Source organism: Bos mutus, chromosome 13, assembly GCF_027580195.1.
Source record: "Bos mutus isolate GX-2022 chromosome 13, NWIPB_WYAK_1.1, whole genome shotgun sequence".
NCBI classification, from domain to species: Eukaryota; Metazoa; Chordata; class Mammalia; order Artiodactyla; family Bovidae; genus Bos; species Bos mutus.
In genome coordinates, this window is record NC_091629.1 from 79,396,324 (window position 1) to 79,414,758 (window position 18,435).

An 18,435-nucleotide genomic window follows, 5' to 3' on the forward strand; every position below is an offset into this window, starting at 1 on the left:
ACCAGAGTCTCCTGCATTGCAGGTGGATTCTTCACCAGCTGAGATACTAGGGAAGCCCCTTATCTATAGCTATTGTTAAAATGTTGCAATATTCTCATGCTTGTTGGTTAATAGCCACTGTTTCCATTCACTGGAGTATTATCCCCTTGAGCCCAACCCTGTACCAGGACTCCTTTTGCCTCATTAAAGATGGCAATGGCCTCAGGATAACTCCAGAAATGTGCTCAGCTTAATGTCTAGATTCTGAATGGTCTAGATGAATCTGGTTATTGAATATGTTTACTGTTACCTCTGAACATAGATGCATGTGCCTTCTCTCCCTTGTTTGTGTGGGGGTGTATGCTGCTCAGATATTTTTAAAGCTTGAAGTGGTTAGAAGTGATGTATAACAAAGAACTGGGGCCTGATATAAGTCACTGTTCTTTGTCCTCTTCTGCAAATAATCCTAGGCTAATAGTGATGGGCTATAAGGGTTTTCACTTGTCAAAACTGTAGATGCCTTTTACAATAGGGCAACAAGAATTATGGACCAGCTACCATGGCCACAGGCCACTCTCTTTGTTTTTGCCACACCATGTGGCTTGCAGGATCTTAGTTCCCTGAGGAGTGGTTGAACCCAGGCCCCAGCGATGAAAGTGCCAAGTCCTAACCAATGGACTGTGAGTGAATTCCCAGGGCACTCTTCTTTATACCACATGGAAATTATATGATCTGAAGCATCTGAGTATGACTCTTGATATGCCAAAGCGATTGAGAAAAATCATCTCTCTGTTACACCAGCTTTCTCTAACATTCCCTCTGGAGCAATCCAATTTGATGGAGTCCCACCCCAAACCACACTCCACAAGTCTTGGCCTGATTGGTGAGAAGATCATAAATAAGGAAATGGAAAAAGAAAAAAAAAACACATTAATAATTTCCAAAACATTACCTCCATTTCATCTGTGTTACAGCTTTGATTCTAGAAGCAGTTGTCTTTGGTAAGTCAGTGATGATTTTACAAGGAAAAAAAATGTATCTTTGTCGTGTAATCTCCTGTCTCATGTATGTGTGTATATTGTATATGCACAATCCTGTCCGACTCTTTGCAAGTCTTTGAACTGTAGCACTCTAGGCTCTGCTGTCCATGGGACTTTCCAGATAAGAATACTGAAGTGGGTTGCCATTTCCTCCTCCAGGGGATCTTCCCAACCCAGGGATCAAATCCATGTCTCCTGTGTCTCTCTCCTGCATTGCAGGCAGATTCTTTACCCACTCAGCCATTGGGGAAGCCATATTCTGTATATAAAAACTCATGTATGTGTCAATATCAAAGAAAGTCGATCTAATAGCATGCATTTTTTTGAGTACCTACTGCTTTCCCAGATCTTAACAAACGCAGTATGGCTTCACAATTAAAAGACAGATCTATTGCCCCTGAGCAATGTCATTCCTAGCTGGAGTGACAACATCAGCACTGGGAACAGTTCAAAGGTAAATGAGTGCTGCTGCTGCTAACGGAGACGGCGATGGCACCCGCTCCAGTGCTCCTGCCTGGAGAACCCCAGGGAGGGAGGGGCCTGGAGGGCTGCAGTCCACGGGGTCGCTAAGAGTCGGACACGACTGAGCGACTTCACGTTCACTTTTCACTTTCATGCATTGGAGAAGGAAATGGCAACCCACTCCAGTGCTCTCGCCTGGAGAACCCCAGGGATGGGGGAGCCTGGTGGGCTGCCGTCTGTGGGGTCGCACAGAGTCAGACACGACTGAAGCGACATAGCAGCAGCAGCAGCTGCTGCTGCTAAGTCACTTCAGTCGTGTCCGCTGCTGCTGCTGCTGCTGCTATGTCACTTCAGTCGTATCTGACTCTTAGCGACCCCATGGACTGCAGCCTACCAGGCTCCTCCGTCCATGGGATTTTCCAGGCAAGAGTACTGGAGTGGGGTGCTAAATTCTCACAAATTTGGAGATCAGATCAATAAGGGCTCCTAAGAAAAATTCTAGAGAAAGTGAGAAGTGATCAGGGCCTTGAGGTATGCTTAAGTATTGAGTATGCTTTCCCACTAAGTTTAGGAAAAAGGCAAAGATGTCCCTGTTCACCATTCTTTTTCAACAGCATACTGGAAGCACTAGCTGATGCAATAAAATAAGGAAAGGGATAAAAGGTATACAGATTGAGAAAGAAGAAATTAAAACTCTCTTTGATCATAGATGACCTGATCACCTATGTAGAAAATCTGAAAGAATCAACAAGAAAAACTAGAACTAATAAGTGATGATAATAAGGCTGCAGGATAAGAAGGACTCAGTACTATCAAGATGTTCTTTCCAACCTGACCCATAAATTCAATATAATCTTCAGTCAAAGTCTCAGTGAGTTGTTTTGTAGGTATTGACATATTGATTCGAAAGTTTATCAGTTCAGTTCATTTGCTTAGTCATGTCAAACTCTTTGCAACCCCATGGACTGTAGCACATCAGGCTTCCCTGTCCGTCATCAGACCAATAAAACAGGCTAGACAGCCCAGGAATAAACAGAGTCAACTGACCTTTGACGAGGGCGTAAAGGCAGCACAGGACGTCCTAGGTGGCTCTAGTGCCAAAGAACACACCTGGAGATAAAGGCGATGCCTGAGGTGTGGGTGCGACCTCTGAGTCGGGAAGATCTCCTGGGGAAGGGCATGGCGAACCACTCCAGTATTCTTTCCTGAAGAATCCTATGGACAGAGGAGCCTAGCAGGGTCACAGTCCATAGGGCCACAAAGAGTTGGACACGACTGAAGACAATGGAGCAAAGACTGTCTTTTCAACAAATGGTACTGGAACAACTGGATATCCACATGCTCAAAAAATAAATCTAGACATGGACCTTACACCCTTCACAAGAATTAACTCTATGTAGAAGCATACACTGGATGGATGTGTAGTTTTAGAATGAAGGAGAGAAATCTGCATTAAGCCTGGGAGGGAAAAAAAAGTATCTAGCAAAAGCACATAAAAAGAGAAGAGGTGAGCACTGGGACATGAACTCCAGGAAGCCCCAGTATTAAGGTGTGGGCAGCAGAGACAGAGCCAGAAAAAAGACCGAAAACAATTCAGAGATGTATAAAGAGAATCAAGGGAGAATGTGTACCTTAGAGACCATACTTTTGATTTATGGCAATTTTCACTTCAAATGACCACTCTGAACCATTGCCAAACAATGCCTGAAGCATTTTTTTTAATGCATTCCGTTATCACCAGTAATCCTAAGTAGCAATCCTCTCCAATCAGATCAGATCATCATGAGCAGGAATCAGGCCTCCCAGAAATAAACTGAATCCTGGTCACCTGGAATATATAACCTGGCGGGTTTCCTAATGGTGCAGTGTGTTCTTAAGAGTATTCTTAAAAGTTCTGGGCAAGAAATCTCAGGGTTTTCTTTTTTGATGACCTCTAAAATAAACAACATATGTGCATGCACAATGGGTAATTAAATTGAACACTTTGAACTCCTAATAACTAATTGTTAACACCCAGTTTCTATGCCCATATTTCCATTGGCAACTTGAGTTATCCTGAGAGAGGAGGAAAAGCAAAAGAAAAGGGGAGCCTATGCCTACAGTGGTTTTCCAGCATACTTTACAAATGGGGTCTTGTAATAATTCAAACATAGAAATGAGGTTGGTTATTTGAATCATCTCAAAGTACTTAGAAATCCAAATGTGTTCAGTGGGAAAAAACCTAAACTGTAGCAGTTTGTACAAAACTTGCTTTGTGACTAGCAGTTTATTTGCACTAAAGCATCATCAGTTCAGTTCAGTCTCTCAGTCGTGTCCAATTCTTTGCGACCCTATGAATTGCAGCATGCCAGGCCTCCCTGCCCATCAACAACTCCCGGAGTTCACCCAAACTCATGTCCATCGAGTTGGTGATGCCATCCAGCCATCTCATCTTCTGTAGTCCCCTTCTCCTCCTGCCCCCAACCCATCCCAGCAACACAGTCTTTTCCAATGAGTCAACTCTTCACATGAGGTGGCCAAAGTATTGGAGTTTCAGCTTTAGCATCAATCCTTCCAAAGAAATCCCAGGACTGATCTCCTTCAGAATGGACTGGTTGGATCTCCTTGCAGTCCAAGGGACTCTCAAGAGTCTTCTCCAACACCACAGTTCAAAAGCATCAATTCTTTGGCACTCAGCTTTCTTCACACTCCAACTCTCACTTCTATACATGACCACTGGAAAAACCATAGCCTTGACTAGACGGACCTTTGTTGGCATAGTAATGTCTGTGTTTTCAATGTGCTATCTAGGTTGGTCATAACTTTCCTTCCAAGGAGTAAGCGTCTTTTAATTTCATGGCTGCAATCACCATCTGCAGTGATTTTGGAGACCAAAAAAGTAAAGTCTGACACTGTTTCCACTGTTTCCCCATCTATTTGCCATGAAGTGATGGGACCAGATGCCATGATCTTCGTTTTCTGAATGTTGAGCTTTAAGCCAACTTTTTCACTCTCCACTTTCACTTTCATCAAGAGGCTTTTTAGTTCCTCTTCACTTTCTGCCATAAGGGTGGTGTCATCTGAGGTTATTGATATTTCTCCTGGCAATCTTGATTCCAGCTTGTGCTTCATCCAGCCCAGTGTTTCTCATAATGCACTCTGCATGTAAGTCAAATAAGTAGGGTGACAATATACAGCCTAGACGTACTCCTTTTCCTATTTGGAACCAGTCTGTTTTTCAATGTCCAGTTCTAACTGCTGCTTCCTGACCTGCATATAGGTTTCTCAAGAGGCAGGTCAGGTGGTCTGGTATTCCCATCTCTTTCAGAATTTTCCACAGTTTATTGTGATCCACACAGTCAAAGGCTTTGGCATAGTCAATGAAGCAGAAGTAGATGTTTTTCTGGAACTCTCTTGCTTTTTCCATGATCCAGCGGATGCTGGCAATTTGATCTCTGGTTCCTCTGCCTTTTCTAAAACCAGCTTGAACATCAGGAAGTTCATGGTTCACGTATTGCTGAAGCCTGGCTTGAGAATTTTGAGCATTACTTTACTAGCGTGTGAGATGAGTGCAATTGTGCAGTAGTTTGAGCATTCTTTGGCATTGCCTTTCTTTGGGATTGGAATGAAAACTGACCTTTTCCAGTCCTGTGGCCACTGCTGAGTTTTCCAAATTTGCTGACATATTGAGTGCAGCACTTTCACAGCATCATCTTTCAGGATTTGGAATAGCTCAACTGGAATTCCATCACCTCCACTAGCTTTGTTTGTAGTGACACTTTCTAAGGCCCACTTGACTTCACATTCCTGGATGTCTGGCTCTAGGTGAGTGATCACACCATCGTGATTATTTTGGCTGTGAAACTCTTTTTTGTATAGTTCTTCTGTGTATTCTTGCCACCTCTTCTTAATATCTTCTGTTTCTGTTAGGTCCATACCATTTCTGTCCTTTATCGAGCCCATCTTTGCATGAAATGTTCCCTTGGTATCTCTAATGTTCTTGAAGAGATCTCTAGTCTACCCCATTCTGTTGTTTTCCTCTATTTCTTTGCATTGATCACTGAGGAAGGCTTTCTTATCTCTCCTACATTAAATGGAAGTAGTGGCCCTGAATTTTGATGAGTTTCTTGTTTTGGGTGTATTATATTATTTCATGATTGTATAAAAAGATAGCAGTAGCTAAACATTTGAAAGTCAGTCCTGGTGGGGCCATGAGAGTTATTTTCATTAAAATGGGTTGTGCTTTTCCAACGAAAGGGTCTGAGAGCCCCTTCTCTGATATATCCAAGACCTGTGAAGGATAAGATGATTTTGCTTTGAAGCTGAAACTTGTGTTATATTTCTACATTTTGAAGCCAGTATATTTTTATGATTTATTTTATTGAAGTATAGTTGATTTACAATGTTGTCTTAATTTCTATTATTCAACAAAGTGGTTCAATTGTACATGTGTGTATATACATGTGTGTATATACGTGTGTGTATATACATGTGTGTACATATATGTGTGTATATATATGTGTGTATATATATTCTTTTTCATATTCTCTTCCATTGTGGTTTGTCACGATACTGAGTACAGGTCCCTGTGCTACACAGCAGGACCTTGCTGTTTGTCCATCTTATACACGCCCTTTGCATCTGCTGATCCCAACCCCCCATCTGCCCATCCTCCCCTCCCTGGCAACCACAACTCCCTTCTCTTTGTCTGAGTCTGTTTCTTTTTCATAGATAAGTTCATTTGTATCGTTTGTTCTAGGTTCCACATATAAGTGATACCATACGGTATTTGTCTCTCTCTTTCTGACTTACTTCATTAGTATGAAAATCTCTAGGTCCCTCCATCTTGCCCCAATTGTTGAAGCCAGTATTTTTCAATGGTTAGTTTGTTGCATTCCTTTCCTTTTCAGATCAAGCTGTCTGACTTTGGTTTCTGTGCTCAAGTTTCCAAAGAGGTGCCAAAGAGGAAATCCTTGGTTGGTACACCCTACTGGATGGCACCTGAGGTGATTTCTAGGCTGCCATATGGGACAGAGGTAAGGAGGTGATGGTTGTTGCTGGGGAGTGGGCAGGGCCTGGCTGAGATGCAAGGGTTCTGAGCTCGTTAATGACCCCAGGAGACCAGCTTGATGACTTTTAACTCCACATTCGATTGCCATTCACTAGGCTTTTCACAGAGCAAGTTGTGGCAGAAGAGAGTCTGTCCACCCTTGGGGTGTCACGACAGCATTGATCGAACAGTATGCATAGGTCCCAAATGGGCAGTGGGGAAGAGGCACTCCACTCTCATCTAACCCCAGGGCCAGTGCAACCTGAAAAGTGGCTGGAGACTCACAGATGAGCAGGCGTGTTCAGAGGATACAGGGTCAGAGAAAGCTCCACAGATTGGGGTGAATATTTCGGTGAGAAATAATGTTTTCCCATTGGAAAAAATTATATATGAATACTGAAACATATTTTAAAATATGGCACAATTTCTGTTTGTTCTGGAAAGGAAATAACCTCTCATAATCTATTTTGGTTGTTACTGACTTTTAAATTTTAAAAACTTGTCTTTTTTTACTGAATTATTCTTTAAATCCTACAATTTACAACTTCCAAAAAATTTCACACACATGATTCCATACAATCCCATAGTAACCTTCTGGGTTTTTTTAATTCTCCTGTCCCCTTATTGCCCCTCCCTCCTTCCCTCTTCCCACTTGTAACCATAAGTTTGTTCTCTATTAGTCTGGTTCTTTTTTGTTTTATTCACTGGTTTGTTGCATTTTTTAGATTCCACACATAAGTGATGTCATACATTTTTTAGATTCCACACATATTTGTCTTTCTCTATCTGACTTTCTTCACTTAACATAATACCTTCCAAGTCCATCTGTGTTATTGCAAATGGAAGCATTTCATTCCTTTTTATGACTAATATTCCATTGTATATATACCCCGTCTTTTTGTATCCATGCATCTGCTGATGGACACTTGAGTTGCTCGCATACCTGCTCCTACTGTATTAAGGGACAAGGTTTGGATACATAAAATGAGGGGCAGAAGTGGAGGAGGGCTCTCGGGGGAGGGAGGGAACCGTGTGAATAAAGCTCTGAGACACGCACACACAAGGGAGGCAAGGAGCACGTTCGCCTGGGCACGGCGTTTCCGCACACCGTGGTGCGGGAGACAGTCTTAGAGTGGGGAGCGGAGGCAGGGTCCTGGACCAGTGAGCAGAGGACAGCAGCCGGACTGCCGGCGGACTCTCCTTCCCTGGTGTGCTGCCCTTGGATAAGTATGCCTCTTGCTTATCTCACCGTGGTCCCGAGAGCATCAGCTCTCAGTGGAGGTCACTTCTGGGCGAGAGCAGGAATGCAGCTAACCGATAAGAGGTGTAATGAGGGAGGAGGGAGCCGCCAGGGCCCGGGAATTTATAGCAGCTCTGGCACCTCATTGCCCTGACTTCCCATTCTTTAACCAGGAAGGATTGCTTGTCATCTCTTTCTTTCCTTTCCTCCAGTCCCTGACAATGGTTTTACAGAATACAGTTTTGTGTACACTGCATCAGAGTGATAAAACACAAAGGGAAAAACCTAAATACGGCAGCAAAGAACTTAAAAAATCAACTTAATAAAAGAATCAGAATATATTGTGTTGTGCAGTGTAGTTCTTTGGAGTTTGTTATGAATATGCCAAAAACTTTTCTTATTTTTTTCTGGTTTAAATGTAATTTTCTTCTCTGTTTGTAACATAAAACTTTGAATGGCTTTCTCATCTGACCTGATAAAAAACAGGATTTTTTTAAAGGTTCTGAACTTCAGAGTAGTAAGACATTCACATGTACCTAACTGTCAGAATCTTCACTGAAGTTGCCTTTAAAAAGCAGGCGAAGACCAGTAGCAAACACTTGGTCACTCAACCGTTCAGCCGATAAATCTGGATTGTAGATTTTGAGAAGTTACAAATACCGTATGAATTTATGAATGAGTATGAATCTACTGGGTTCCCTGGCCATACTCAACCTTTCAGAAAGTTCTCTTTGCCTGAGATAATCACTGTGCCTAACAGGTGGACATCTGGTCCCTTGGGATCATGGTGATCGAGATGATTGATGGTGAGCCCCCCTACTTCAACGAGCCCCCCCTCCAGGCCATGCGGCGGATCCGGGACAGTTTACCTCCAAGAGTGAAGGACCTCCACAAGGTGAGAAGCAATATCCATTGCTGAAATTCCATATTGTTCTTTGATTTTTCCTTCTCTCTGAAATGTTAAAGACTGGCATATCACATCTGGGAGTAGATCCTGGTTTCTAGGCATGGACCTTGTTTTGTTTTTTTAATTTACTTTTTAGTCACTTCTAAGTGCTCTATTAGCTTCTGCTGTACAGCATCACAAATCAGCTGTAAGTGTACATGTATCCTCTTCCTCTTGATCCTCCCTCCCACCCCCCACTCACCCTGCCAGGTCGTCACCGAGCACCAGGCTGAGCTTTCTGTGCTGCAGTAGCTTCTCGTAGCTGCCTGTTATGGAATTAGAGTTGTTGAGTTCAGATCTCTGCTCTTCTTGTTCATTCCCTTGGGCAAGTGAGTCTGCCCCTCCCTCTCTGAAGCTCCTCTGTGAAAGTGGGCACATGAGCTCCTCTCCCATGGGTGGTTGCCTCTCAGCACTTCTGCACTGGGAATTTAAGGCACGCTGGGGGTGTTCTAATGACCAGGACATCCCAGCTCAAAGCCCCACATTTCCTGACTCTCAGAGGGGTTGCATTCTAGTTGGGGAAGCAGATAACAAACTACACACAATGGATGATCAAAATAATTTTAGAGAGTGGTACATGCCAGGAAATGAATAAAATGCTGTGAGGTGATTGAGGCGGGCAGAAAGGAATTGGGAGATAGTTTTGGCCGAGTGTTGAAGGGAGTCCTGTCAAGGGACTGGAGCCTGATTGGCAAAAAGGAGCAAGTCATGCAAAGATCTGGGATAAAAACATCCCAGGTGTAGGGAGGAGCAGTTTGAAGACCCTCAGCCAGGGCAAAGTGAGCAAGGTGAAGGATGAGGCATGTCAGAGGGTGGACAGGGGCTAGATAGTACAGGGCAGTGAGCAACATGGTGAGGGAACCAGCGAGGGTCTTTCCTGGTTTCCAGGCATCATCAAGTAGAGCCAAGCTCAGAAAAAAATGATGCTAAGTCAACAAACCACCACTGTGCAGCCACCAGTGGGGCTGGGCTTGCTGAGAGAGCTGTTTCCACAGATTAGCACTAAAAATACCGACCATCCCACTACCCCCCAGATACTAAGAGGGAGAGAATTGTTTGTGACAGCATCCCCTCTCCCCTCATCCCTACACCTTAGGGAAGAGGCCCTGGAGAATCACTCATGTAGGCTGGGTGGACTTGCAACAAAGTGGGGAAGCTGCTTGAATTGAACAAAAGCGTGAAAATTTTACAACATTGGACAGTTTAAATAATGTGCTGTGCTCAATAGTGTCTGACTCTTTGTGACCCCCTGGATTGTAGCCCACCAGGCTCCTCTGTTCATGGGATTTCCCAGGCAAGAATACTGGAGTGGGTTGCCATACCCTCCTCCAGGGGACCTTCTTAACCCAGGGAACCTGGGTAGGAGTATGGAATATATAGGTGTGTGGGTATATGTGTGTGTGTGTGCATGCGTGTGTTTGTGTGTGTTTTAAAGAATTACTGTAAAACATATGCTTTTTATGTACTTGAATGTACATGAGCTATACTGCAAAAAAGTAAATTACAAGAAACTAAAGGACAAATGCTATCTGTTGTCACATTCCTTAGGGAAATTTGTTTCTCTTCAAGAAAGGAATTCCAGGAACTTCCCTGGCAGTCCAGTGGTTAAGACTTCCCTTCCAATGCAGGGGTTGTGGGTTTGATCCCTGACCTGTGAGCTAAGATCCTATAAGCCTTGAGGCCAGAAAAATAAAAAAGCATAAGGCAGAAGCAATATTGTAACCAATTCAATAAAGACTTGAAAACTGGTCCACATTAAAAAAAGTCTTTAAAAAAAAGGGGGGAGAATTGCACAAAGCCTAGATGGCTACGTGGTTAGAAAAATAAACAAATAAAACTCATTCCATGTTTATAACACTGCTCATCAAATGTATGTGACCACCGTCTGAACATAGTGGGTTCACCATAAGAGCTGCTGTTGTCTCTTAATTAGTACGTATCTTTGTTGTACTGTCATTTACTTCTAGTATTTCAGGTTTGAAAACGATAAGGAAAACAGCGTGTGTTAAGAAAGGCAATGCCTGCTTTTGCTCCCATGAGCTCTTTCTCTTCAAGCTGACTGTCTGGAATTTGGCCTTGTGGGCAGAAGGCTTTCCTGGGAGTTTGCTGGGAGGCCACTTGGGGGGCCTGGGTTGGGTCCCATCGTTAGTCCTCAGGAGGCCGTCCTCTGTCTCCGCAGGTCTCCTCAGTGCTGCGGGCGTTCCTAGACCTGATGCTGGTGCGGGAGCCCGCTCGGAGGGCCACGGCACAGGAGCTCCTCAGGCACCCGTTCCTGAAACTGGCGGGGCCGCCGTCCTGCATCGTTCCTCTCATGAGGCAATACCGGCATCACTGAGCGCAAGAGTCACAGAGGTGACGAAGCGAGATGAGGATGCGAGAACAGGTCGGGAGAATGCAGGGAACTGCAGAACATGCAGCAGGCCTGCGAGCCCAGACCAGCTGACTGATGACTACCGGCAGGGCTCGGCAGACCGGGGCGTCCTCTTGTGTCTTCAACAGGCATCTCTCCACTGACAGCTGGCACGCTCATTTGGGACATGGCTTTAATAAGTCATTATTATATTTTTCAGCCTTTCATCCAGCAAATCAGAAGGACTCAGTACAAACTCCGTTATGGTATATCCTAGCCACATGCAGGGTAATGCATAGGATTTTCTATATTGAAAGAATACTTTTCTGGCAAAAAAAAAAAAAAAAAGAAAGGAAAACAAAAAGCACTTTTTTCTTAATGGTAGCGGTGTAATGTATTTTGCAATGAATTTGTAATTTTTCTGTACGATAGTTTTGATAATTTATAGTACTTTGATGTCACGTAGCCATTGTATCAGTTGAAGTAATACCTGTTTACTAGCAAGAGTTTGAAAAAAGTCTTTCCTACTTTTTTATCCCTTTCAGAGAACCAACGATTCTTTAGGAACTTTGAATACTGAATGACTCTCAATCACCGTCAGCTTTAGTAGAATATCTTTCTTATCTTAACAAGTGTCTTATGTGATGGAAGAAGACTTAAGAGTGATGGTGATGGGGGTGGGTGCACATTTCATTTATCCAACCAAAAATAATGCAGTGAAATTTGAGCCACGGTATACCACCGAAAATATTCCTTGGGAGAAAACGAAATATTTTGAAAAACCACATTTTCCTTCAAACCTATTAGTAGTAGTAAACCATCTTTTGCACGGCAGTATGTTCCCCCAGTACCTTCTCTTAAATGAGTATGATGTCCCCTTGTGGCCAAATTTCCCCTTCAAGGAGCAATTTCAGTGCTAGGATGGTTTGATGTATCTGTGGGAGGTGCTGAACTCCATGTTCTGCCCCTTTGCCATCTTGATTCAGCACCCCAGTGCTAGGGTCATTTGGACTTCATTCCCCAAATTGAATGTTTCTAGAAGACTGTGAGAATTCTAGTCTCACAGAAGGAAAAGAGAACAGGGCAAGATGTTTGGTTTTGTTTGTCACTGTTTTTAAAGCTCTGTATGCTGGCACACCAAACTCTTGTCTGTGCTTCCCTTTGTACCGCAGTATTCATTGCTGTTGTTTCTGTACTGTACTGGGAGTCTGGACTCTAGAGGATGCATTAGGAAAAGGGGATTTTTCCCAGGTGTGATCTGAATTCAGTTGTGACCATGTTACGTGTTTCTGACATAGGAGAGTTGTGCTGCTGACTAGATCTTCTTGAATGTTGATAAACATGAATGACTACTACAATACATTTTGTGTTGCTTGTTGGAAGAATTTGCATGTTAACTGTAGGCCAATATAGATTTGCCTTTAAAACTCTGGAAAAGCTACATAGTCATCATTAGTTTCTATTAATTCTGCATCAAACAAAAGCCATTTGTTACCAAACTGGAAAACCAGAGGCTTTTCTTAATGACTTCACATACTGTAACAAACATGAATTTAAAATTTTGAAAATGCTCTGGCTACTCTAAGCCTAACTAAGAATGTTTGTAATTAATAGGTTGCTAATTATTTATTATAGCTAAAAAGGAAAAAAAGGCATAAAATGACTTTCTACTGTTTAGATTTTCAGTTTTTCGCTAAACTGGAAATGCCTCATCATAAATAGGATCTATAATTTTTTTTCATAAAACACAACACACTCAATGTTTTATGTAAAATATTAAAATATTAATATAAGGCTGTAAGAATGAAAATAATCTAAATCCAGAAAATGGCAGATATGGGAGAGATTGTATTCATTTAACCAGGACTATGTAGAAGTAGAAAGGAAGCAAAAAGAAAATCTTTTTTTAACCAGAGCAAATATTAAAAACCATTGCAGAAAATAGTGGATTTTGGATTCCAAACATTTTCGACAGTGTAATGGAGATTTTTCTGTAATTTTCTTATCACTGGGTCTTTTTTAAAGTCTTCATTGAGTTTACCAAAAGTTACTGTAGCTTAAAAGGTTTTGTGAGCATTAACTATTGGCAGAAACTGCTCTTGCAAATAAAAATAAATGTTTGCCTTTTTTTCCACTGTGTCATTGGAAACTCTAGTGATTTCCTGAATTTGTTTCTTGAGTGACAAGAATGATGTCTTTATGACCTTGGGGAATGCAAATGAGTTGCTATAAAATTATATGTAATATCACATTGACATGAACCACAGATAAACATTCCTATCCCCAGAGGTTACAAACATTGTAAGACAAGAATGCAGATACTACTATGAAGAAAAAAAATTTAATCCTGGAAGGCCAAATTCAAGGAAAGCTAGATTCATGGCCAAAGATTCCTACTCTACCTCTCTTGTTCCAAAGATGCTGGACTGATCTGAATGTTTTTACCCACAAAAGATATAGTCAGGAGGTTGTTCTGGATCAGAGAAGCTCTCTGGGAGACTGAAAGTGAGTGCTGGGACACCTGCTCCACTTGGTGACAGGGGAGATGTTAACATTTATCCCATGAAGTTGGGAGGGATGCTGATACATATAGAGTTCATTTCTCATCTGGAAGTTTCAGAAAGTGAAAACCCCAGGACATACGTAGCCTGAGGCTCAGGATGAGACCTCTGGATAGTATATATTGTGTGCCTGGGAAGAGAAAGATGGAAGCAACCTTCCCCAGGCAGGTCCCTGAAGCCCTACGCGGGCATAGAAGACACCCATTTCCTCTGGCTCTGATGGTGCGTGGAAAGGGAGCAGGGAGCATCAGTCAGTTCAGTTCGGTTCAGTCGTTCAGTCGTGTCTGACTCTTTGTGACCCCATGAATCGCAGCACACCAGGCCTCCCTGTCCATCACCATCTCCTGGAGTTCACTCAGACTCATGTCCATCGAGTCAGTGATGCCATCCAGCCATCTCATCCTGTCGTCCCCTTCTCCTCCTGCCCCCAATCCCTCCCAGCATCAGAGTCTTTTCCAATGAGTCAACTCTTCGCATGAGGTGGCCAAAGTACTGGAGTTTCAGCTTTAGCATCATTCCTTCCAAAGAAATCCCAGGGCTGATATCCTTCAGAATGGACTGGTTGGATCTCCTTGCAGTCCAAGGGACTCTCAAGAGTCTTCTCCAACACCACAGTTCAAAAGCATCAATTCTTCAGCGCTCAGCTTTCTTCACACTCCAACTCTCACATCCATACATGACCACTGGAAAAACCATAGCCTTGACTAGACAGACCTTTGTTGGCAAAGTAATGTCTCTGCTTTTCAATATGCTGTCTAGGTTGGTTGTACCTTTTATTCCAAGGAGTAAGCGTCTTTTAATTTCATAGCTGCAATCACCATCTGCAGTGATTTTGGAGCCCCAAAAAATAAAGTCTGACACTGTTTCCATTGTTTCCCCATCTATTTGCCATGAAGTGAAGGGACCAGATGCCATGATCTTCTTTTCTAAATGTTGAGCTTTAAGCCAACTTTTTCACTCTCCTCTTTCACCTTTATCAAGAGGCTTTTGAGTTCCTCTTCACTTTCTGCCATAAGGGTGGTGTCATCTGCATATCTGAGGTTATTGATATTTCTCCCAGCAATCTTGATTCCAGCTTGGCAAGCGCTTAATTAAGAAATGGGATGGTGCCCAACTTGGCGAGGGCATTGGAGGCATGCACCATGGGAGAATCAAAGGGAAATGCAGCTGCTTTTCCTTGCTTCCCCATTTTTTGTTTGTTTTTTTTGTTTTTGACTGTGTTGTCTTCATTGCCACGCATGGGCTCCCTCTAGTTGAGGCTAGCGGGGCTGCTCTTTAGGGGCGGGGCACAGGCTTCTCGTTGTGGTGGCCTCAGCAGTTGCAGCATGCAGGAGTAGTTGCAGCTTGCAGGCTCTGGAGCATGGCCTGAATAGCTGTGGCATGTGGGCTTAGTTGCCCCATGGCGTGTGGAATCATCCTGGACTGGGGATCGAACCTGTGTCCCTGTACTGGCAATTGGGTTCTCAATCACTGGATGACCAGGGAAGGCCACGGCTGCTTTTCTACAGTGTACAGGAGTTGGGAAGGACCTGAATATTACTCTAAAACCACATATATCATCCATACCATGACCACTCCAAAAGCAGAGGCTGTCTTCAGTTGGACACGAATGAGATTCAGGCATCTCACCTTCCTCCAACAGCATCTCCAGGCAGCTGATTGCAGCCAGCTGGGTTACTGAACGCTCCCCTCCTGATGGCTCCCCATAAGTTTGAGCCAGGAGTTTGTAAGAGACTTGATTTGGGGGAGGGACTCAGAAGAAAGAAAGAACAAGAAAGTGCACCGTGTTTCCTGACACTACCTATGCCTTGCTACTTCTGTCTCTTTCTCCGATGCAAGCTTAGCCCGAGCAAAGGAAAGGGGTGTTATTTTGAATTCGAATGAGATTGTCTTCTTTAATGGCTTAGACAGATAGAATCAGGCTGAGTTATTGTTGTGTTCCCTATATCCACTGGGAAGAACACACTCAGTAGCAATTACTGGAAAAATAAAATCATTCCATGAAGTTATCAATTCAGTGAGTTCAGACTCTGGTCAAAACGATCCAGTGACTATCACTGGGTCATCAAAGAAACGGTAATGGGATTTCAGGCAGAGAGAAGATGGATTTGGTCTGAAGCAGGTACAAAACGTACAAGCAGGAGCAGTTCTGTGAGAGGGAGATGAAATAGCACTTGTCCAGATTGTGCAGCAAACCTGTCAACAGAAGTCTTGAAATGTGTATACTCTGAATCAAGAGAATAGATGACCTCTGCATGGATTCTGACAGAAGGAGAATCTAAGGCAAAGACCCACATACAACTACTTCCTGAGAGATGACCCCAGGAAGCTCACTGGACATGGCGGAGTGTGGAGATGAGACCAAGAGGGACAGAGGTTTGAAAAACGGGTGTGTATTGATGAATAGTCACTCCTACGGGTGCCTGGGGCTCTGTCGCGCCAGAGACCTTCTGGGAGAGATGCTCCAGAATCATCTTTCTAGGAGCAAGGAGGCTAAGAGTATTTATGCACCATCTCCTATCCCTCGCTGCTTGAGAGCTGCTTCTAGGGCATCATACCCCAGAATTTCCATCTTGCCCTGTATAAGGAGAAAGCTTGTTCCCTCTGACAAACAGGGAGGGAGACGCAGAAAGCCATAGGCATGTGTAAGCTCCAGGAAGGGCCAAGGGAATGTGGGTGCGACCCTGCCAACATCTGGCATAAATAGATCTGATGAAGGAGGAAAAGGGGACTTGAGAAAGTTGAAGGGTTCCTGATTTCCGGGTCAAAATACACTATTTTAAAAGCAAAGAGATTCCTTATCCTGAAAGTTTTACCCACATGGCAAATGCTTTGATGTTTATGCCCCATCATCATTGACAGCATTTTGAAAAAAATTAAAGGCAGAAAGTATGGCAAGGTCATGTACAGTCCACCTTAATGGAGCCTAACCAAGTCCCAACTGCTTGGTTGATGACGGTACATGAATCATACCTGAATAGACACACACACACACACACACACACCCTGTTCAGCTTCATAAGGGCAGGGATTTTTGCCCATTTTGTTTACTAATGTGTCCCCAACACCCAGATCAGGGTCTACAAAACACAGGACTAGTGCTAACAAATAATTGTCATTTCATTTGTCACATGAGCCTTTGTAACTCCTTCCCCAGCAGACAGTCTGACAGGATCTGTCACTTTATTTATTTATGTATTTATTTTTACTGAAGTAGAGTTGATTTGCAACATGTGGCAATCTCTGCTATATAGCAAAGTGACTCAGTTTATACTTACATGCACTCTTTTTGAAATGACAACTTAAGTAGCCATCAGCCCTGGAGTTCTTAACCTAATTTTGTTCCTCTTGGCTGTCTGAGGCCTAAGGACTCCTCAGGAAAATGTTTTAAAGTAAATAAAATACATAGGCTTACAAAGTAAATCAATTAAGTACAGTTATAAAAACATATTTTTGTTGTCATGGTTATAATGTATTAAATAACAAGATTTGTGATGGGTCTAATAACTACTATAGTTTCAAACAAGAAATATAAATGATTTTTGGATGCATCTCCAATGAGTGTAACATGGTGATTTCTGAAGACACATACCCAGGTGATGCTTATGTTCATAATTGAAGGAAATGCTACCCTTCATTTAAGGCTAGTAAAACTGGAAAAAGCACAAGCTGGAATCAAGATTGCTGGGAGAAATATCAATAACCTCAGATATGCAGGTGACACCACCCTTATGGCAGAAAGTGAAGAGGAACTCAAAAGCCTCTTGATGAAAGTGAAAGAGGAGAGTGAAAATGTTGGCTTAAAGCTCAACATTCAGAAAATGAAGATCATGGCATCTGGTCCCATCACTTTATGGGAAATAGATGGGGAAACAGTGGAAACAGTGTCAGACTTTATTTTTTTGGTCTCCAAAATCACTGTAGATGGTGATGAAATTAAAAGACGCTTACTCCTTGGAAGGAAAGTTAAGACCAACCTAGATAGCATATTCAAAAGCAGAGACATTGCCAACAAAGGTCCGTCTAGTCAAGGCTATGGTTTTTCCAGTGGTCATGTATGGATGTGAGAGTTGGACTGTGAAGAAAGCTGAGTGTCAAAGAATTGATGCTTTTGAATTATGGTGTTGGAGAAGACTCTTGAGAGTCCCTTGGACTGCAAGGAGATCCAACCAGTCCATTCTGAAGGAGATCAGCCCTGGGATTTCTTTGGAAGGAATGATGCTAAAGCTGAAACTCCAGTACTTTGGCCACCTCATGTGAAGAGTTGACTCATTGGAAAAGACTCTGATGCTGGGAGGGATTGGGGGCAGAAGGAAAAGGGGACGACAGAGGATGAGATGGCTGGATGGCATCTCTGGACGTGAGTCTGAGAGACTCTGGGAGTTGGTGATGGACAGGGAGGCCTGGCGTGCTGCGATTCATGGGGTCGCAAAGAGTCGGACATGACTGAGCAACTGAACTGAACTGAACTGAAAACTAGAAGTGCAATTTTCTTTCTCATGTAAGTTCATGGACCCTATCTCCCCCAAACTGACAACCTCCTGAGCCTCTGGGCTGGGAGTGGAGAGAATCCCTGCATAGGAACATTCTCTGAATCCAAAATAAACAGACATAGAACACTGGATGCCAGGTTAAAGAAACAAAACAAAACCCTGTATTGGTCCTTTGGGGTCATTTGTGAATGTGTATAGCTGGTAAAATTTGTACACTCATGTTAAGAAGGATGCTACAAGAATGTCATTGCATGTAAGCTCAGCCGTGTCCAACTCTTTGTGACCCCATGGTTGCAGCCCGCTGGGCTACTCTGTCCACAGGATTTTTCAGGTAA

At 43.1% G+C, this 18,435-nt stretch overlaps 1 protein-coding gene across 1 annotated transcript in view; it reads left to right on the plus strand.

Moving 5' to 3' along the window:
• PAK5 (p21 (RAC1) activated kinase 5) overlaps positions 1–13,112 on the plus strand; it is a 419,074-nt gene extending 405,962 nt beyond the window's left edge. Inside the window, exons 8-10 of the mRNA XM_070382144.1 lie at positions 6,371–6,496; positions 8,511–8,645; positions 10,876–13,112. Coding sequence (XP_070238245.1) covers positions 6,371–6,496; positions 8,511–8,645; positions 10,876–11,031 — 417 coding nt within the window. The 3' untranslated portion in view covers positions 11,032–13,112. The remainder of the gene's footprint in view (positions 1–6,370; positions 6,497–8,510; positions 8,646–10,875) is intronic.
• The last annotated feature ends 5,323 nt before the right edge of the window (positions 13,113–18,435 follow it).